A 22,230-nucleotide genomic window follows, 5' to 3' on the forward strand; every position below is an offset into this window, starting at 1 on the left:
TGCTCTCATCACCGTCCTGTCACAGAGCATCCACTAACTGTGTTGTAAGTGGGATGGATGTAAATTATTCAACTGCTGAACCTTAATATTCTGTTGATCCTGTTTCATCCCGAGGGAGTGTCTCCCACACCTTGACCTACATTTGGTGAGAGGAAACCTTCTGTCTGGCTGCTACTGACGTAGGTCAAGTTACCAAGAGCAAACAGGCTACTCTAAGGCTTGGTTTCCACCCCTCCCCCAAAGCTTTTCCACTCTTCTGTCCGCTCACATGCTATAATGACCTTTATCGGAAGTCTGCCGTTTTCTAAAGGTTCTGAGCCCCCCGCAGACTGTGCCCAGCCCTGCCCCTCAGCCTAGTGCGCCTGTCTTCCTCGCCGTCCGACGCTGCAGCCATGTGGCCCTGCTCTCCCCTCTGGACAGTTGCCCAGCCTGTTCCCTCTGCTTGGGGAGCCCTCTCGGGCTAGCCATCCACGCATCTTATACAGGCCAGGGGACCTGCCTCCGACTCTAGGTTTTCCCCTCGGTTTGAAGTTTCTCTCATCTCTGCACTCATTCCTTCAAATATCTCGTTTGGCTTGTAACACTTTTTTCTATAGTTATTCACATACCTGTTTATCTCCTGTTTTCGTGAGAAAGCCTCTCTCCGGAGACCACACTTTACAGCTAATTATCCTGTCCCTTTAGTGCCTGATGCCTGGTAGCAATTCTAGTATTTATTAAAGGAAGCTCTTAGCAGACATTTGCTGTGTCTCAGATACTGTTCGAGGTATTTGTCCTATTGCTACTTTAATCTACATAGTGGCATCATTATCTCGATTTTTTAGATAATAACGTGGGGGGAAAAGTGAAGTGGCTTCCCAGTCTCCCACAAGGGATCGCAGGTGGGGGGGGCAGGATTTGTGTGGACTTTTCTGAGTCCTGTGGCCGGCTGCCTGGTCCCCACCCACACCTCCACCTGGGGGTCCAGGAGGCACCTCGAGCTGAATGTGCCCGAAACAGACTCCCCGACTCCCCTCCCTGCCCCTCCTGTGTCCTTCTCAGCTGTCCCCGTGCTTCTAGGTAGTTGCTCTGGTCAGAAACCTTGGCGGTCTTGGAGCTGAAACCCTGCATCAAATCCATTGTCAGATCGTCATCAGATGCTGTTGTCTTTACCTTCTGATGACAGCTGGGCTCCACATCAGACTGCACGTGCTGTCACCCTCTCCTGCCTACTTATCCCACCATCCTCTCCTGGCCTGTTTATCCCACCATGGCTCCCCAGTCTTTTTCAGCCCAGAACCGGAATACATCCATTTAAAACCAGGTGACTTCATGCCAAAAACCCTCCAATTCTGCGTCACTCGGTTTGGAGCCCGTCCTCACTTGCCCCTGCAAAAGCCGTCTGGGTCTGACCTCTGCCCCTGCCTGTCTCCAGCTTCTGTCCCTGTCCCCTCCCACCGCACGTGCTCCAGTCCGGTCTCCCCAGGGCCAGTCACATTCTGCCTGAGGGCCGTTGAACTGCTTTTCTGCCTTCCTAGACATTCTTACCTCCACGAACTGCTCTCTGCTTTGTTCTCACTTGAAATGTCACCTTCAGGGTGAGGCGGGTTATCACCCCTGTGGCAGCACTCCCTCTTCCCCTGCCCTGCTCCATTCCTGTGCTCTGCACTAGGCAGCATCTGGCAGACGATGCATTTACCCGTTTATTCCTTTCTTATCTCTCTGTTCCGTCCATTGTGAGGTCCGTGGCAGCGAGACCTTCGTCTTGTGCACGGTTGTGTCTCCAGCATCTGGTTTATTGTAGGTGCTTGTTGAACACCTGTTTTTGAATGAGGGAGTAAGGTGAATGAATGAACGTGGCTCAGAGACCCGTGCCCTTTCCATCACATCTCCCCGCATTTTCTTTGGCACTCGGTATGTTGGTCTTGTTTGGCTGCAGGGGGTTTTACTGTTTGCGGAGGAAAAAGATGACTAGGGGAGAATTGACAGTTCGTCCTCTCTGTTGTCAGGTGACTTGAACCCTGGTGGCAAACGACCTTTGACCTGGCAGGTGCTTGCTGTTGCTTTGTTGCATTCGTATGCAGATGTCTTTAGAGATCCCGTCTCCTATAGATGATGGGCAATTAAGAAAGTGACTATTCTTTTTAGCATTCATTTTCTTTTTTTTATTACATTCAATTAGCCAACATATAGTACATCATTAGTTTTTGATGTAGTGTTCAATGATTCATTAGTTGTGTATAACACGCAGTGCTCATCACATCACGTGCCCTCCTTAATAATTACCATCACCCAGTATTCATTTTCTAATAATTCAACTATTAACTATAGTTGAATTCTGTTATTCTCATTATTTGTAGAGACGAAAAAATGCATATAAATGATTTTTAACTTTGCATCCTTTTTTTTAAGTTTTAAGAAGTGTAGAGCTTTTAGTTCTTTACATCAGATGGGGCTTTTTAAAAATACCTGAAACTATTTCATCAGTTGAAGTATTTATTTTGAACAGATTCCATATTTTCCCACATTCCTAGCCGAGTGCCAGCAGAAGTGAATACATGTCGTCCCACCCAAATACAGTGACGTCGTCATGTAGAAGTTACAGGTGGCTCTGTCCGCAGCCCAGAGCTCACTCGGGGAAGGTTCAGAAGCCATCCGCCTCCCCTTCCTCCTCCATCCCTCAGATTCCACCCTGGGGGAAGCCAGAGGGCCTTCTGATTCACATCCCGTGATCTCAGACTTTGTAGGACCTGGGAAGTGATTAGCTATGGGAGGCTCCGCCAGATGCAAAGTCAATAGGTAGTTAAAATGCCAGTAAAGGTGTAAATGAAATAATGTCTGAGTCACCGAAACAAGTGCTTATGAACGAAGTGCACTGTTAAGAAGACCCACTGCAGGTACTCTCTTTGAGAACAGTGGAGTTGTCTTAATTTAGAAGTGTTTTCTTTGCACCCTGGGCTCAGCTGTAGTGAGGTGAGGTTGGTTCTCTTTCCCCATCACTCTGTTGTTTCCTGGTTGTGCACATGCCTGTATTGGACTCCTCTGTCCATTTTCCCTCTGGTTTCCTTTTCTGAGCTCTCATTAATCTGTTCGTGCCTTGCTGAACCTTTCACTTTAGTACTGTCTTACTTTCATTTGTAACTTACTCCTTCAGAGTCTCTCTGTAGTAATTCTGCCTTCTAGCATTTTACTCTCACATTTGCCACCCCTTGCCCCCACCCCATGACAGATTGGACCAGAGGCAGCAGAACCGCCAGCCATTTAAAACCAAAGGGAATATTCAGGGCTAATGATCACCAGTAAAGGAAACAAAAAGATGTTGAGATGTTCTTGCAAACCAGTTGGTTCTCTGAGCCCATGTATGTGCCGAGTATCGAAGGTACAGAGATAAATAAGGCAGTGTTCCTGGTGTTCAGTAGCCCACGACTTTTGTGGTGATAGGAAAGTAAACAAAAAAATTACGAAACAGTATGGAAAATGCTTTCAAGCACAGATGAGAATGGACAAGAGGGAGGGAGTTTGATCAGCCTGTAGAAGGAGTAAGAGGTCTTGACTGGACACTTAGAAGAGTCCGTTTATTTGCATTTTTTAAATATTTATTTAGCCCATTATCTTGAGCGAGGCACTGGGGATTCAGTGGTGAAGAGGACTGTTGGTTCCTTACTTCATGGACTTTCTAGAAAGGAAAGACAGATTTTAAAACAGCCACTGTAATTGGATAAACGAAAACACCCATGAACCTGGAAATACTTGGAAGGAAGCAAACAAGCTAAGGTTAAATGAAGGGCAGGTGTGGGCATCATGGCTGGGGGGGCTATGTGAGGTAGAACTGTCCCGTGGGTCTCTAGTACCAAGTGACTTCTCAGCTGGGACTTGAAGAAGGAGCTGTCCTTGCAAAACAGTTCCAGAAAGAGTGGTCTAAGGGGGCAGAGCCACATTTGGAAAGACTCTGGAGCATTCAGCTCTGCTCCCTACATTCTTTCCATCCCTGTTAGGAAGCGTGATTCTCGGATGGAACAGCACAGCCTCACACGACCCGCTCTCCCAGCCCAGTCACTTCCAGGAGCCAACCGGCGGCCTGCACACCTGGTAGTGTAGGAACTGCCTGGGCTGCCGGGATGCCCGGGGCACAAGGAGGGCATGCAGTCAGCACATATTTGCATTTTTGGAACATCTTAGATATATGTACCTAACAGTTTAGTATGTCACTGAGTCAATAAACTTCATTATTTGATCAGTCGTTTTTATTATGTTTTGAGGAAAAAAAGTTAGAATTTAGAACAGAAGAGTATTTTGTAATTCTTTGGTGAGCTAAACTATGAAGCGAATGAGACAAGATGAGAAAAGTGATTCTCTGCCCCCAGGGAAGTGGGAATCATTATTTTTACAAACCTCACATGAAACATCCTGCAAGCTGACACGGCAGCCTGGGGGACAGGTGGGCTGAGGGATCATTTCCTGAGAGAGACTGGTGTAAAAGGAAGAACTGACTTCTAAGGGAACCCAAGGGGAATCTCCTCCCTTATGCACTGAGTTTGAGAGCAGTTGTCATCTGACAGGTTTTGTGTGTGTGTGTGTGTGTGTGTGTGTGAGAGAGAGAGAGAGAGAGAGAGAGATCTTGCCTGCTGGCTGAGGAGAATGAGCTGTGGGTTCTCAGGGGCCTGGGTCTGTGTGTCTCATTGCCCCTGACGGCATCCTCCTTTCTTTACGTGTTGAAGGATGCTCAGGTTTGGCCAGAGGTGAAATGGACACTGACCACTCATGTTCTGTGCAGTGGGGAAGGTGGAAGAACACGGGGTCTCCATGGTGGGGTCTGAGCTTCCTCCTGCCACTCACTGGCAGCATGGCTGGCCTGTCCTGAAGGCCTTGGCTGTGCCATGGAGGCCGTGCGATTTCCAAGCAGGTAGAGCTCACACCCTACCTGTAGGCAGAACAGGGTTTCCTGGTTTTAGTGAAAGTCCAGAAATATAAATAAATACCTTGTGGTTAATTGTTCTGTAATATGAATGTCTGTAATAAAGGATAAACGTGTATCCTGGTGGCTTTCTGATGTGGATTTATTTATCTTTCCTTTCCAAGTTATCCATTCAATTAAAGATTATAAAATATGGAGAAAAGATTTCCATTTTCTTAATTGTGACATGACTTAGAGCCCTCTTTAAAGGGCGCTTTTGTGCTGTCCCTAGGATGGCCCTCACAGGCCCTTCACCCCGGGGTCCCAGACCAGCGAGACGGACACTGTCCTCTTTCTTCCTCCCCCATCCCTCCTGTTCTGTTCTACATTTCTCACCCAACCTCTTTTAATTTTCTACCTATTCCCCTTTTCCCAACTTACTTTCCACCTTTAGGTCAGCTGAGGCAAAAAGCAGCATGGTGTGTTGAAAAGTCAAACTCAGGAAACCGGGGCCACGCCTGATGCCTGGGTGCTCCTTCCTCTGGCCGCATGTTCCAGCGCGGAGTGAGGGGGCGGTGGGTGGCGCTGCTCACGGGGTCTCCGTGGAGCAGGAGTGGCGTTTCTCTCTCTCTCTCTCTGCCTGCCTCCTTCTCTTCCCTTCTCTTGTCCTTTCTTTTCTTCCCTCCCTCCCTCTCTTCCTTCCTTCCTGCTTTTTTAAAGCAAGGGAGAAGGCCTTGATCCCGCAGCCCCTATACCTTCCCCAAACACAGCAGCCCCTGGACCAGCTCTTTGAAATCCCTCTGAGGTCTTTTGTATGTTAAAAAAATGCCAGCATTTTGTAGTTGTGTAAGCAGAATAAACTCTTTTTCATATATGATAAATATTATTTTAAGTTTCTGCTTTTAAATACTTGTTTTTTATTTTGTCACAGCCCAATGATGATAATTACCCAGAAGATCACTAGTTTGGCTTATGAAATTCATGATGGTAAGAATTTAGAAATTAATTCTTCGTCACTGAAAGAAATCCTGTTCAAATGTACTTTCACCTGAGCTATGACCCTAACTTTCTGCTCTGTATTCGAGGAGGTCAGAGAGGGGAATCTTTAACTCTGAGTAGGTTCATTGAAGTGTATTTATTTTTCTGCAGTGTTTCATCTCAATTTTACACTTGATCCAGTGACAAAAACGGAGTAAAAGAATGGGATCCTGTCATTGGACCCAAATTAGTGGCAATTTAAAATATAGAGGAAATAGACAGCACAGCTGTTACTAGTCCCTGATTTATCTCCATGTTACGGTTTTATTAGTATTCGAATGTTTTCCCCGTGTCCTTTATCCCTTAATATATAATACATACACACAGTGACATTTTTTTAGCATAAATATTTATATATTCGTATTTTATATCTTCAGTGAATGGACACCTTGCCATAGGAAATGCTGACAGTCTGGGCTGTGAGTCACGAGTTTGACTCTGGTTTCTTCACAGACTGGAGAAGCATCCCCTTCAGACCCATCATTCGTAGCGGCCTAGGGACCTTCTTGCACCGGGCTTTTAGTCCCCCTGTATAGATCACCCATCCTGTTCCCCCTGCTACGGAAGACCTACAAATAATTTTTAAGTATATTGTTTTCCTCTTAATTTTGTCCTCCTTTGGTCTTTAAATTTGGCTTAGAATCTGGTAAGTTGATGTGTAATCGTAAATCATATCCTCCTCTTTGGGGAGAGAGGTAAAGAAACGGGTGGAAAAGGTATATGAGTACGGTTTTCATTCCTTCGAGAGAGATAACGAAATCATTCCTTGCTTTATGTTGAGCTTCTAGCCCATAATACTGATGAGTCATTTAAATCATCTAATAATAGAAACATCTTAATGCCCCCTTTTGAAAGTCATAGTGTTTGCTATAAAATATGCTAGCATTTGGGCATGTTTAAGTTAATAATAATTTCCTCTAGAGAAGAGTCGGATTTGTGCCCCGATGTGTGCAATTGATCTCCTACAGACCTAGACATGTTGGGTTACGTGGTGGTCCTTTGACATGATTGAACCTATATTGCAATGAGAAAGAAAGGAACCAGTTATTCCAAAATTGGGATTATAGCTTGAATTTTCAATGCGAAAAGTGGTGAAAGTGTGAATGGGGGAAAACGCCATTCTTTCCTTGGAGGAAACCATAACTGGTAAAAGTATCTGTTTTTATTTTTCAGGGATGTTTCGAAAGGATGAAGAACTGACTTCATCACAGAGAGGTTTAGCTGTAAGGTACGTGCCCTCTTATTGTGTCCTGCCATGGTTCATGCGGTCTCTGCCTGGAATGCACTTTACTCTCATGGCTAAGGCTGACTCATCCTACTGGAGGTACTGACTTCCGGAAAACCAAACTTCCTCCCTCCACACACCGACCTGCCACTGAATCTTGCTAGGCTACCTGTCCCCTCTAAGGCTCCCATGGTACCTTGGATATATCAGCCTACAGTATGCTCCTCTTTTGTACCATGCGGATATCACTAAATTTTCTGTCTCTTCTATGATTTTCTGAGTTCCCTGAAGACAGTCTTCATGTCTGCCATATAGTAATGAGTGATAAACGCCACTTCCATTTATAGATCGATAACTTGATGGCAGGTACTGGGCTAAGATACGTTAATACAGCACATAGATGCCATGTTTTGAAATAATGAAGAACCAGTAAGATCGTCTTGCTATTATTTGAGGAATTCCTTCTGGGTAGGTTTCTACTTATTTATGATAGTGCTGTGTTGACTAATCTAAGGAATAGCTTAATTTCTTGGAAGGCTCTATCTGAATCTAATATAATAAGAGAGCAAATACTCATTTTACCTAAAGAAAAATTCCGAGGAAGCCCGTTGTTTTCTGTAAATCTAGAACTAATAGATGCATGGCTGTCAGAAGCATGAGGTCAAGTTTGTGGCAGTAGATAGACCCCACCCTGAGTGTTCACTTTAGGAACCATGTCTTGGGAATCTCCTTATGTTCCCCATCTTTAAGATTATTCTGTTGATGTTCTGTGCAGTCAGTACTTACATATCAGTAAATATACACTTGACTATACTTAGTCGGTGAGAGATTACTTCGATCTGGGTACTGTGATCTTTAGGCGTCCTTTGCCCATCCCTATAGCCTCTCATCAGGAGACACTCAGCCCCCGTTCCTGCCTTTCCCTCGCACATACCTACCTGGCAAAACCCCAAACCTTATTAAATTTGACTCTCCGCCTGTCTAAACAGCAGAAGAAAGCAGAGTGGAAAAACATTCGCTGCTGATTGGACCTGTTTTGAGTGGGTTACTGCAAATTTAAAATCATGATCTTAGTGTTGCCAGGAGTTCTGTCTGCTCCTGGTTCTCCTTCCTCAGATGTCCAGCGCTCCCTCCCTGCACTCACTTAGGATGGTAGCAGAGTTTGTTTCTTGGACAAAAGAAAGGCAGCTCTACCTCATTTTGCTACCAGACTGCCTGTATCTGTAACAAAATACTCCACTTTCAGTCCCATACCAAGTATCACTGTCCGTCATCCAGTCTGACTCCAGCTTCTCACTGAATCCAGCTGCTTCTCTTTAACGCAAGGGTTTTCTTCTTCAGCTGTCCCATCCCTTTCATGGTCATTCAGCATTTCTCCGTCTTTTCCCGCTAACTGAGAGGAGACACACCTATACCTCACTTTCCCTTCGAGCTCCCTGCCCATTACTCTGCAGCCTTTAGAGCAAAGCTCTGTGAAAGATGTGTGTCACTGTCTCCCTTCCGCACCCCCATTCCCTCCTCAGCACCCCCGTGGTTGGGTTTGTGCCCACCTCTGGTCTGACAGCATGCTTCAAGGGGACCCTTAATCTCGATGGGTGTAATGGTCAGCCTCGGTTTGCGTGCAGCTCAGCATCCCAGCACGGTCCGACCCAGCGGACCACTTGGACCCCGAGATTCCTTCCTCTCTCGTCTTCCGGGACACCATCCTCCTGGTTTTCTTCCTGCCTCCCTGGCTGTTTCCTTCTGTCTTCTTTGCTGAATCCTGCCCCTCCGAGGCTCACCACTAAATATTCATGGGCTCCGAGGCACACCCTTAGACATCTCCGTCTTCTCTGGGGATCACGTGCAGTCCATGGCCCGTAAATACTGCCCGCATATTTGAGGTCTCGTAACTGCCCTCCCATAACACCTGTCTCCTGAGCTCCGGCCTCGTAGCCAACTGCCATTTCAGCATCCCAGCGTGGATCTGTGTAGACGTCTCAGAACATGTTCCAAATAGAACTCCTGAGTTCTGGCTCCCTCTTCCCTCTCCCCAGCCCACTACCCACTTAGTTCACACTGGCACCATTTGTCACTAGTGCCTTATGGCAAAAACTTGGGCAAACTCACGTGTTCTTACTGCAAATCCACTTCACCGGCAAGTTCACTCTTCCTTGGAGACCTGTCTCTCATGTGACCCTGACATCTGACCATCCCTGATGTGACTGGCTTCTCACCATTCCCACTGAGATCACCCCAGCCGGACCCTCGCTCTCTCCTTGGTCTCCTGGAACAGCCTCCCCAGCGGGGCTCAGATTCCTGTCCTCCTTCCCTCCTGGTCTACCTTCCACTCGGCAGCCGGAGGGAGGTCTTTGTAATGTGTGTTGGATTATATTCTGCCCCTCCTCTGAAGGAAACCCCACGGTGGCTCCTCCTGTAGTTAACTGGGAGCAGACTAACCACTTAGGACCACCAGGTACAAGGCCTGACAAGGGCTAGTAGCTCTCCTGCTCCTAACTACACAGACCTCCTTGTCAGAAACCCCCTTTCCTGCCGTCACTCTCTGTCTCTTGGCCCTGCTTGACTTTTCTTCACAACACATATCAGTCTGCAGTTATATATTTATTTTGATCGTCCCTCTCTCTATCTTCCTAATGTAAACTCTGTGAGGATAGAACTTTGGCCCATTTATCATTCTGTCCTCATCACCTCAGTAGCAGCTCACCACTGATGGTGTTTGTGGCCCCCCCCCCCCAGGAGACATTTCTGGTTGTCACAGTGGAGGGGGGAGGTGCTGCTGACCTCTAGTGGGTGGAGGCCAGGATGCTGCTAAGCGTCCTCCAGTGCCCAGGACAGCCCCCTGGACAGAGGAGTATTGTCCCAAAAAAGTCCGTAACGCTGAGAGTGAGAAGCTCAAACCTAGGACAGTGAGGAGTTGATCCCAAATGAATATTTATGGAATGAACGGATGATTCTTTCACTTAATGTCATAAATGAAGCATTACAGTTGTACTTGGTTCTCATTTTAATAACAAACATTATAATTATCTACTTAGTACCTAAAATGACTTGTCACTTGATAGGACAGTTGAGCCAGAAATTACTTCAGCGAATTTCATGGTTCAGAGTTATCTCCTGTCCTTGCAAATTGTGATACATAGTTTGACTTGGTAGGACTGGGCTGTGCCTTGATAACCTGACATTGTTTGGGGGCTTGAAATAATTGGTGTTGAGGTGGGGCTCTGTCACAGGAGCACAGAAGTTCTGTTGTGGCTCTGATGGGAGGCACTTACCCCAGCGTCTGAGGCAGTGAGAATGCATTCTGTTTCAGCATTACGGAAAAAAATGCAAGAGAAAATCTGCCAGCAACATTTTTCTCTCCTCAATTTTGAGCCTTCAGGAGAAAATATGTAAGGCCCAAAGCGCTTTTAAATGTAGAAGAATAATTCTGGAAAAATCTAAAAAAAGAAGTTTTGGCTAAGTGGTGATGTAGCTAGTATCAGATGGACAGGAAGCACTGTTTTCTTTTTTATTGTTTTTATAAAGATACATATGAGGGGGTCTGTCAGCTTCTCTCGGCCACAGAGAAGGTTTGTGCTTTTTAAGGAAACCACTTCTCAGAGAGGAAGGAAGGATCGTAACATCTTCCAGAAGCCTGCTTCCCATCCTCAGGTGGAGTTGTTCTATTTATGAGAGTTTATAGTTCTCAGTGGGAAGCCAACTTAGTAAATGGAACTGCTGGTAGAAAATAAATAAGGGGCACCTGGGTAGCTCAGTCAGTTAAGTGTCCGACTGTTGATATTGGCTCAGGTCATGATCTCAGGGTCGTGAGTTTGAGACCCACCACGGGCCCTGTGCTCGGTGTGGAGCCTATTTAAGATTCTCTCCCTCCCTGCCCCTCCCTGTCTGTCTCGCATGCTTGTGCGCATGTGCTCTCTCTCTCTCTCTAAAAAAAAAAAAAAAAGAAAGAAAAATAAAGACATAGACTGCTAATTCATCTATATGATAATGTATACGGTCTACATAGGTTCCTGTGTTTTAAGTATTTTTTACCCCGTTCCCTGCATTTAGAACTAGAAAGCTCCATAAACTTTAGATGCCATGTGCCATCTGGACAGACCTCAAAGCAGTTGAATGACAAATGTTGCAAGGCATCCTTCATTCCTTTCTCTCTCGGACCCACATCCAGTCTGTGGGCAAACCCCCAGCCCTACCAGCGGTAGCAGGGGCTGCCGCCCCCACTGCTCCCAGCCACTGTCACCTCCTGCCTGGAGATCTCAGTGACTTCCCGGCTGGCCTTCTGATGTCCACCCTTGTCCTGTCCACACTCAGGGGCCAGAGGGATTCTTTGGAAACATAGGTCTTTTGAAAACCCTACTGTACTTTTTCACTGCATTCAGAATAAGGGCCAAAGTTCCTACCATGGCTTATAAGGCAGCCCTAGAGGATCTTACCTCAGTTCTCTCCGATTTTTCTCCTCTTNGGTTCAGCAACACTGGCCTCCCTGCTGTTGGACATGCCCCATCTCAGGGGTTTCGCACTCACTGTTCCTTCTGCCCAGAATCCTTGTCCCAGTTACATAGCTCCCTCTCTCACTGCCTTCCCATCTCTGCTCAGCTGTTGCCTTATAAGAGTCCTTTGGCTTGTTAATTAATAATAATAATAACCTTTTATCTTTGTAGTACTTAGCACATCTGAAAATATTTCATACATATTTTTCAATTATCTGCTCTCCGCATCTGTTATGTGAGCTCTGTGAGTGCAGAATGTTGCTCTTTGTTCACTGCAGCCTCTCTGACCCTGGAGCGTGTGGGCACGTAGTCGGTGCTCACGTGATTTGTTGGGCGAGTGAATGACGAACTGGTAGGGGATGATTCTTTATGCCATCTCTTGTCCGGCTCGGGTTTGTTTTACGGTGGAGAAATTCAGGAGCAGCCCTTTGTAGCTGCGCACGAAGGTCTGGGTGGAAGCGCTCTTACCCAGAGATGCTCCTGAGCGTTCCCGCGTCCTCACTTTTGAATTCCCAACATACGAACGCAGATGAAAATCAAGGCTTGTTCTGCGAAGGAAACGGGAAGAGCAGCGAGGTGGGCGCCGAGGGTTCCTGGCGGAGCCTCAGGAGCCGTGTGTTTTGCCCGCAGGCGCATGCCGAGCCTCCTGGAGTACCTGAGCTACACCTGCAACTTCATGGGCATCCTGGCCGGGCCGCTCTGCTCCTACAGAGACTACATCACCTTCATCGAGGGCCGGGCGCACCGCAGGGCACCGCCAGGCGCCAGTGGGCAAGACGACCTGCCGTGCGAGAGCGCAGAGCCGTCTCCCAACGTAAGCTCCTGGGGCCGACAGGAGCCTCGACAGCGTGTGTCGCGTAGTGTTGTTTGTTTCAAGACGCTAATGTCTTCAAGGTTTGAACTTACTGTGACCTTGAAACGATTTTCAAAATAAATGACGCGTCACAGTGCGGCTGGTAGCGGTACAGTCATCACCAAAGAGCAAAGCTAAGGTTACTTAAGCGGTGCTGGGGGGCGCCCAGCTGGCTCTGTCGGTGAAGTGTCTGCTCCAGCTCAGGTCAGGATCCCAGGGTCCTGGGATGGAGCCCCGCATCCGCCCTGCTCCGCGGGGCGTCTGCTTCTCCCTCTGCCCCTCCCCCTGCTCGTGCTCCCTCTATCCCCCTCCTCTCCCTCAAATAAATAAATAAAATCTTAAAAAAAAAAAAAAAACCAAAAAAACAAACAGCAGCAGCAACAGTGCCGAGTACCTGAGTGAAAATGATGCTTTACGGTTATTGAGTATTTTATAAGAAAGTCGTTTGCACAGAACTGACCCAGCCTAATTTCCTAGGCTTCTTCCTTCCCTACACTTCATGCTCCAGCTAATTCAAAGTGTTCTCTTCTCCTCTCCTGACCTCCCTCTCCCCTGGTCATCGCCAGCTGAACTCTTACTCCTCTTTAAAGGCCTACGTCAAATATCACCCTGTCCATAAAAGTTTTCCCGACTTCCCCCAATAAAAAAGTTAGCTAACCCTTGGAGAGCACTTCCCACGTGTGCCCAGCCCTGCTGGGGACAGCTCACAGTTACTGTCTCAGCGCTCACAACATAAGGTAGGTGCTGTTACTCTCACCTCTTAGCAGATGAGGAAACCAGGCCTACGTGATTTGACCGACATGTCCCAGGTTGGCAGCAGGAGAACTGGAATTCAGACCCAGGCAGTCTGACTACGAAGTCCGTGCTAGATTGCCTCGCAACTGAACATAGCTTTATTTCGTTTGAACTGCTGGGATAGATGTTCCCTTATCGAGAAAGGCTCCGAGGCTTTGCGTAGGTGGAATTTCTATGGATTTGATCTGGTCGAATCTAAAAGTCCCATGAGAAATAGGGTGATAAAAAGTCTGTGAGACAAAAAAGGGGGCTAGTAGGTTTTTTCTGAATGTGGGGCTTGGAGCGAAGGATCACCTTCCTTTCTAAGTTATCGTAAAATGAAGCGTGAGTGAGGAAATGTGCACGCATTCACAAAAGCTCTTATTTTATCTCTTTTCTGCCATGTGACTCTCTGTGCTTTTGTCTTCATACTTTCTATTACTGGTTAAATGTTAATTTATAAATGCCATATCATATGGGCTTGAATTTCAGACTTGAAATCGAGTACATTCAGATCTCTTCCATTGACTATTTGGTGTCTCCAGGCTGACCACTTAACCCCTTAGAGGTCTCACTGCCACAGGAGAAGGAAAGGATTATTAATATAGATAGCTTCGATATTCCAGAATCTCACTCTGGAATACTGGAAAGAGGATTAAAAGCTAGGAAACAAGGTGTACTGGACATAATGTTGTAAAATATTTGAAAAATTTCAAGTGGTGTAAACTTGTGAGTAGCAGTCAATCAATCCCAACAGAGAATAAAACAAATGTATATAGTCTGTCACCCCACTGAATTTTTATGGGATTCCTCTTATAAAATGTCACTTTTCCTCTTTTGGGTTGTAGACATTATAAATCAGAGGTCGTTGGCAATGGCAAATACTCTTAATCTATTATTTCACTGGTTCACTATATTTTTAGTTTAAATACCATATGTGTGAAGTTCACACAGAGCGATAGTTATTTACAAATCACTGAAAGGCATTTGGAAGCTCTTTGTACATCAGTGGACTGTGTGGACCCTTAGGATCCGAAGGAGGACAGTCAGGTAGCCAGTGGCTTCGGTACTTGAGCTAACACGCATGGGCCGCGTGGCCGCACCCAGCTGTGAGGGGCTGTCACGTGTGGTCTTCAGCTAGATGTGCCCAAATAAAAATTCCATCGTTGTGCAAGAAGGGGGGGTGGCTCCTGGGGGACACTTGTCCATCTCTGCCAAGACGTCTGCAGGACTTTTCTCTGGGGCTGCTTACCTTCTTAGTAAAGGATCCTCCAGTCTTCTGCCATCTTACGAGGTAGATACAGACTTGACTGCTGGTTTCTGGAGCTGGCCGGGCACAAGGGCTGAGGATCCCACCTCTCAGGATGCAGACTTCCTCCAGAGTCTCCACGTTTTCGTTCCGGCACTTACCCAGCCCCCTACTCTGGACCCATGTCCCTAAGCCTGGATCTTCTCTGGTTCAGCTTCTCTGAGAGTTAATTTCTGGTCTCCCGCTGGCATGGTGGAGAAGTGCCCCCTTACTAAGCAGGGAGGATGTGGGAACCAGGGGTCACACCTGGCCTCCCAGGTTTAGGCCCCCCTCCTGCCTTCTGAGCTACCTGATCCCACATTGCCCAAGCCTTTGTGGGGATTCTCATGGATGTGTGGGCCACCCGGTAGTTGAGATCAGGTGTGTGCTACTTTAATTTTTGTTTTTAAACTGAGACTTGGAAACTTGTGTGTCTAGTCTAATGGCCACAACATTGCTCATTGTGTCTCCAAGATGATACAACCAGTTTTTAGGTTAATATGTGAGGCCATTTGTCTCATCTCACTTTCTTTATAATTAAAATTTTTCTCTAATTACCTGTTCTTCTCAAATGTAAAGCTTAGATATTTTGGGGAGGGGTAAAGAAAAGGTAGCCTTACCATACTGGAGAAAGCTTTAAAACACGTGGAGGAAAATGAGAAGGAGGGCTGCAGCAAAAAGTCCTCAAGTGCTCGAATACCTCCTACCGAGCGGCCTGAGAGCAAATGCAGCTTTTTCAGAAATGAAGTGAATCTGACATGTGCTTTGACACTTGCCTTTGAGCCCTTCTTTCAGCACTGTTAGAGAAAGTGTGAAAATATGAATATTCATTTGCAGATCAGTTAATTTTAATATTGTTTTATTACTATGCAGGACACTCAAAGTCCAAGTATTTTGTTATGTTCCATTACCTGGATGCAACCTTTCCTTTCTTCCACCCGTTCCCTTCCCTTGGCAGGTGCTATAATCTCCCCTACATTGAGTCAGATAGAAATATTCTGGCCTACTAAAAATACAAAAGCACCATGAGTTGGATTCTTTTAAGGTGATTTAACCTTACTGGAATATAGGAAAGAATGGCCTTTTTTTTGTTTCTCCCACCAGAGTCTTTTATGCAAATCTTTTTGTTTTCTTGGGTGTATAGTTCTTTTGGTTTTATCATTTGTGATAAAAATTGCATTAGAGAGCTTTCAGATTTAAAGAGATGCATTTAATTGTTTATTGTAAAAACAATGTCCATGAAATACACATAGCATTTGGAAAATATAGGGAAAATCACAATGGAAAGATAAGCCGTGTGTGTGTGTGTGTGTGTGTGTGTGTGTATAATATGAAATCCACACCCAAAAGTTACTCATGTGAATGAATATTTTGTGTATTCACACCTACACACCTGTGTTTGCTTTCAGGTATTTTTTTTTAACTAAGGCTTTGAAAACACAAACTGAGGTTTCTAGTGTGACTTGAGCCCTAATCCAGAGGGAATAGTTAGAAAGAAGCCTGGACATACATGTTCCTACCGTGAGACCCTGGGGGCTTACAATGCTGAGCGCAGCGTTCTTTATGATTTTTGACCAGGAGAGTTAGTTCATGCTGCATTCAGGAAGAGTAATCTGGTAGTAGTATGTCAGATGAATTAAAAGGGATACAGATTAAGGTTATGAAATCTTTTTTTTTTAAATTTTATTTATTTATTTGACAGAGATAGAGACAGCCAGCGAGAGAGGGAACACAAGCAGGGGGAGTGGGAGAGGAAGAAGCAGGCTTCCAGGGGAGGAGCCTGATGTGGGGCTCGATCCCAGAACGCCGGGATCACACCCTGAGCCGAAAGCAGACGCTTAACGACTGAGCCACCCAGGCGCCCCTAAGGTTATGAAATCTTGTCTTATTCTTTCAGGTCGCAGTCATTCAGAAGCTCTTAGTCTGTGGACTTTCCTTATTCTTTCACCTGACCATCTCCAAAACATTACCTGTGGAGTATAACATTGATGAGCATTTTCAAGCTACAGCTTCATGGCCAACAAAAGTCGTCTATCTCTATATCTCTCTTTTGGCTGCCAGACCCAAATACTACTTTGCGTGGACGTTAGGTGAGTCGCATGAGAATAGACTTAACTGTTAAGGTGCTGAAGTGAATCTTACTCTGTAGCCAGCGGGGAGAGCGCCCTCTTGAGGATATGTAGTTAAAGACCAGTTCGAAAAATGAGAGTCCTCTGCCAGAAGAAACAAACTTTACAGTTCATATCCTAAATACAAGGGAATATCCTAGAAACGGTTAGCATATCCTAAAAACTGGATCAAGGCCCATTTTATTATAATATCAGATAAAAATGAGAATGAAAAATCTACTGTTTAAAAGATCCTAGTGTATGATAACATATACCTCCTGGGAGAACATGGTAGGTTGTTACATGTATTCTTAATACTGTCTTTTCATTTTGTTTACTGCAGCTGATGCTATTAATAATGCTGCAGGCTTTGGTTTCAGAGGATATGATGAAAATGGAACAGCTCGTTGGGACCTGATTTCCAATTTGAGAATTCAACAAATAGAGGTTAGTCAGTCATTAACAAGTTAGTTACCATGTGATATTTTACGTACCATACCTTTATGGGTTATGATGTGATGTCCCAAGAGTGGTACTGAAGGTTTTTTATTAATAATACTCATTCTTCCATTGAACCAGTATTTATCGGCCATCAGCATGTGCACGACACTGGGGATCCAGTGAGTAAGATTGGTATGATCTGGACCCTCGTGGAGCCGTAATCTAGAGAGGGGGCCAAAGGGGCACAGAAGGATAGGTTGTGATCAGAGAGGTGTAGGGGGTGTGTGTGCTACAAGATAGGCTCCAACTCAGATGAGATAGCTCAGGGAGGGGGTCCCGAAGGAAGTAATGTCTTAAGCTGAGTCCTAAAAGATAAGGAGGAGGGTGCCAGGCACTCTAAGGAGAGGAGGAGCCACATGAGGGGGTGAGAAATGGCGTGTAGCTCACAACGTAGGGAGCAGTGACAGGTGAGCCTGCAGAAATCGAAGGCGGGCTCAGATACTTTCAGAGGCCGTATTAAGAGTTTGGAGCTCTTATAAGAGCGATGGAGTATTGTGAATGGGTTTTATGCAGGCAAGTGAGGTGATCACAGCTGTGGTTTGGAGGGATCTGGCTGCATCAGGTAGAATGAGTTGCCCTCGTGGGATAGAGTGGTCTGTTCGGAGGGTGTTGTGTTAATCCAAGGTGATGGTGACCTGAATCAGGGTCATGCCTGATTCATGAGGCTGGAGAGACATAAACACCTGGGAGCACTGTTCCAGAGACTCAGCAGAACTCAGTGTTACATCAGCATCAGCAAGAGAGAATGAGTTATGAATCGGGACCAGTTTTACAGCGATGCCTTTCACTGGGAGAAGGAACAAAGAACAGGCACAGGTTTGAAAGGAAAGACACTGTGTGTTCAGATTTCAGACTTAACTAAGTAGCCACAACACCTGAGCTGGAGATCCTAACTGGGGAACTTCCGGCGTGTAGCATTTCAAGTTTTGGGAGAAACCATGAGAGTAGCCGTGAGAGAGCACTGAGAGACCAAGAAGAGATGAGAACCCCCCCTCCCCGAGCACCTGTGCTTGCAGACTGGGTAGAGGAGGGCAGGTCAGGAGGAGACGCCAGAGAGAGAAGAGGAAAACCAAAAGGGACATCGGTTTGCCAGCCTGAGAGAATGATTCCAACAATAGAAACTATCAGAACTTTAGGTGAAAGGTTGACGGATGAATGGTCCGGCGGGACCCACCAGTGCACCTGAGCATTCCTGAAGTTTCCTCACTCAGAGTGAGACAGTCGTCATTAAGCACCTGTGGATGTGATGTCATAAGAAATACAGCACATCTCTCAAGTACTTGCTGAGATAGTTAAACCTGATTAGGTCTCTCGACCTTGCTAAATTTAGAGGGCGTGTAGAGTATGGAGAAGTAAGTTAAACACCAGATCCAGAAGTGCGAAATTCTACAAAGCAAATGACCCAATTTTTCCCAATAAATAAATGACATGGGCGGGGGGGCAGAGAGGGACTGTTACAGGTTAAAAGAGGCTTTAGCCAGACGCACTGTGTGCACCGTGTTTGGATCCTGATTGAACAGACCAACCGGAAAAACACGTTTTTAAACAATCAGTGATATTTGAACACAACAGGTGTCTTAGGTGATTAGGTCTGATCTTGGTTTTTTAAAAGTCCAATAAATTCTGAACTATTTATGGGTGAAATAAGATGTCTGGTATTTGCTTTGAAATTCTCTTAACACTGTCAGTAATAAAATGGGGAAGGGGAAGGAAAAGCTGATAATTATGGAACTTGAGTGATGAATATATGGCAGTGTTTCTAACTTCCTGTTCATTATTGCTACCCTACAGAGACTTTGAGACATGTTTTCCCTAATCCAGCCCCCGTGAAATTTAATACCACGTATACTGTATATCGGTGTATGTGCTATATGTAAACGTGCTAAATCACACATGAAAAGAGTAAGACTTTTTTACCCCCAAGGACCAGTTTTTATCATCTTGGGAGCAATATCACCCTTGTTGAGAACGCATGGTACAACAGAAAGTGAAGAATAAAGGAGTTAGTTTTTCGGAAGGAGGGAGTGGTGACCAATGTTAAACGCTGCTGAGATGTGCAGTAAGAGGAGGACTCAGGAGTGCCGTCAGCTGTAACAACGTGGGAATTTATTGATGATTTTGGTAACAGTTTCCAGGGAGGGATAGGCATAAAAGCAAGATTATACAACACTTAGGCATTTATTACCTGTACAGGGAAGGAAGGTAGCGATAAGGCCATAGCTGAGGGGAAGAGGTGATTGAAGGAGGGATTTTTGTTTTGTTTAATTTTGTTTTAAAATGGAGAGATTGGTACATGTTTTCCAGTTAGATTATTTGAAGACAGTGTGAAAATATGGTAGAGGGAGAGAGAGGCTGATGGACACATGAGGTCCCTAAGAAGATGGAGAGAGGGGAGATAAGCAGACAGGTGCAAGGATTGACCGCATGGAGGAGGAACCAGGGATGGAGGAAGGAAAGTGTGGAGGCAGCTGACTTTGCAGTTTTGATGTGAGAATTTGAAGTCTGATGGTTTCTATCATCTCACTAAAGTTAGAGGCAAAATTACCTGTTGGGAGGGGGAGAGGGAAGATGGGAGGAGGTGATAGGACCAGAGATATGAAAGTGAGGAACTTTTGAAGTATTAGTTGGGATCTCATGAAATTGCTGATATTTACCTGCTTTTGGCTTACCAAAAAAAAAAAAAAAGAGAGAGTTGAAAATGGTTCAATGCAATAGCTGTTTTCAGGAAGAGGAGAATACACTGTCTTGGGAATCAAGGATTGCTTGGTAGGTTGAGGGCTCAACTGATATCAAGAAGGATGGATTTAGGGGAGAAGTCTCAAGTGTTGCCTGATATTCTGCACTTGGATTCAGAGGTTATGTAGGGAAGGTGGAAAGTAAGGTTGATCTGGGGCTGGGATTTTGACAGGGAGGTGAGTTAAAAGGAAAAAGAAGGAAAGACATCAAGGATTTTGTTGAGAGTAGTAAATAATGGACCATGGCCTCTAAATGGTGGGAAGGAAGTGAAGATGCAAGGAGGAGATAGTTACTGAGGGAAGAAGGAGAGGTGGGGGACCAGAAGTTCCTTCTGAGGTCAAGGGGAAGCTTTTATGGGAGAGGCTTGCATGGAGAGGCTGGAAAGCTGGGAAGATGGTAGTAGTTCCGGGGGGGGCCAAGGTTCCTGGTGGCCACAGATGGTGGCCGAAGAGGCATGGAGGTGAGGGGATTGAGAGACTGAAGCTTGATGGGACGTCCAGTCCCCAGTGAAAGAGTCATTGAAGGGTCACTGAAAGGTCATTAAATATCAGGAATGTCTTTGGGATAATTCCATGACAACCCCAATAACTGTTAACATATAGGAGAAAATGGTAAAAATCCATTTATGTCATAGATGGCCTCTACAATAAACAAATTATGCTTACACAATGATGTTACCGTATCAGAAAAAACAGTATTAAGGAAAGAAATCAGTACCCTACCATCAATGTCAAGTAACTTATTTTTGGCACAATAAAATGTTATTACTTATATTTCAAGCTTCATCATTTTGTGGGCCAAAGAAAAAAGTTCTTTTGTTTTTCAGATGTCAACAAGTTTCAAGATGTTTCTTGATAATTGGAATATTCAGACAGCTCTTTGGCTCAAAAGGTATGTTCCTTCAAGAACAGGCTTTAGCTGTGCCGTGGCATCTAATGCTTGAAGTTAAGCTTCACTGAGTTCAGAGTCTTGATTAAATTAACAGTGTGTTGAGTGACATCGTGACCTTGGTATTAACCAGGAAACACTGCTAACATCTCCCGAAGCGAGAGTCCATCAGATGTGCGAACTTTTCGGCCTGAGTGGTGAGCACAGCTCTCACTGGCCTCTCAGTCCGCCCTCCCCAGCATCTTTCCGGGGTCTGAGATCGCCGGTGTCCTCCTACTCTCATTCCCTGGAGATGTGCTTAAGTAAAAACAAAGTAGCTGCACAACCACCATACAGATGCCCTAGATTTTCCAGAACAGTTCCAGGGTGAAAATATTTCAATTTGACAGACGCTTCTGCATGTTAGGCACAGGATACAAAGAGGAGTCCGACAAAAGGACCCAGCCCCTGCAGCCAGAGAGTCCGTGATCTTGTTAAAAACACAGTAGCATTGCCCACACGCACCATTCCCTGTAGGAGGAAGGGCAGGGAGCGTGAGCAGGCGAGGCTCGGGCACAGAGGGGAGAGGGAGTTGCTGGTGCCGGGATCCTTGATCGGAGTTTGTCGCACGGCCGAGGGGGAGGTAAGGCACTGTAAGCAGAGCAACATCTGTAAGAGACAAAGTTAGGAAGTCGCACAGAAACTTGCAGTGACTCTGCCTCCTTGTTCCCAGTGAGACCTGTTCCCCTACCTCGGGTCTGTTCTATGAAATCTTGCCCTGCGACGGTACAGCTCTAAGTACTCTTCTGGGTCAAGCAGTCTTTTTTGGGAATGTCTTTTATTTTGTGACAAGTTGAGTACCTTTATCCCTCGAAATATCCACCGTACCATAGTGTCACTTGGTGGTATCTTGCAGGCTCCCAGTGGCTGCAGATTCTCTGAGCTAATCTGTTGTGTGATTTTGTTGCTGCTGTGTTTTAAATTTGACACTTTGGGGGCAACCTGGCTGGTTCAGTCAGTGGAGCACGTGACTCTTGATCTCGGGGTTGTGAGTTTGAGCCCCATGCATAGAGATGACTTAAAAAAAATAAATTTGATACCTTTGGAAAATCTTAGTTTCATCTGAGTGCTCTACCCTATTACAGAGAAATTTTAGACTAAGCACAGCTAGACTTGCCAGAAAGAAGTGTTATTAGGTCAATTGAAAGTTCTTAATTAAACAAAAGTCATTAAAGAAAATTAAAAAATAATGTAAAATAAAATATCTTTAATATTAAAGATTTTTTGGAAAATCATGTAGATTTCTAAACACTGGCAATGTTCATTTTAACTATTACATATAAAAAGATGAAAATCAAACTTATTTTCCTAGAAAAATAGCAGTATTTGGTAGCTGTCACCTCACTGAGGTCACAGGTCAAGTTCCTGCTGATGTTAAGTGGTGGCTGTTTTCCTGGTTACCCTCTGTCCTGTCAGG

The 22,230-nt window shown here is 45.5% G+C and overlaps 1 protein-coding gene across 4 annotated transcripts in view; it reads left to right on the plus strand.

Annotated features, from left to right (window-relative positions):
- MBOAT2 (membrane bound O-acyltransferase domain containing 2) overlaps positions 1–22,230 on the plus strand; it is a 117,111-nt gene that overhangs the window by 89,722 nt on the left and 5,159 nt on the right. For all 4 annotated transcript variants that reach the window (XM_040622829.1, XM_040622831.1, XM_040622830.1 and 1 more), the window contains 6 exons: positions 5,805–5,860; positions 7,085–7,139; positions 12,257–12,440; positions 16,439–16,631; positions 16,993–17,096; positions 20,713–20,777. In XM_040622829.1, the coding sequence (XP_040478763.1) occupies positions 5,805–5,860; positions 7,085–7,139; positions 12,257–12,440; positions 16,439–16,631; positions 16,993–17,096; positions 20,713–20,777 (657 nt within the window). The remainder of the gene's footprint in view (positions 1–5,804; positions 5,861–7,084; positions 7,140–12,256; positions 12,441–16,438; positions 16,632–16,992; positions 17,097–20,712; positions 20,778–22,230) is intronic.

The sequence above is a fragment of the Ursus maritimus genome, unplaced genomic scaffold (assembly GCF_017311325.1).
Source record: "Ursus maritimus isolate PB19 unplaced genomic scaffold, ASM1731132v1 scaffold_6, whole genome shotgun sequence".
Taxonomy (NCBI): Eukaryota; Metazoa; Chordata; class Mammalia; order Carnivora; family Ursidae; genus Ursus; species Ursus maritimus.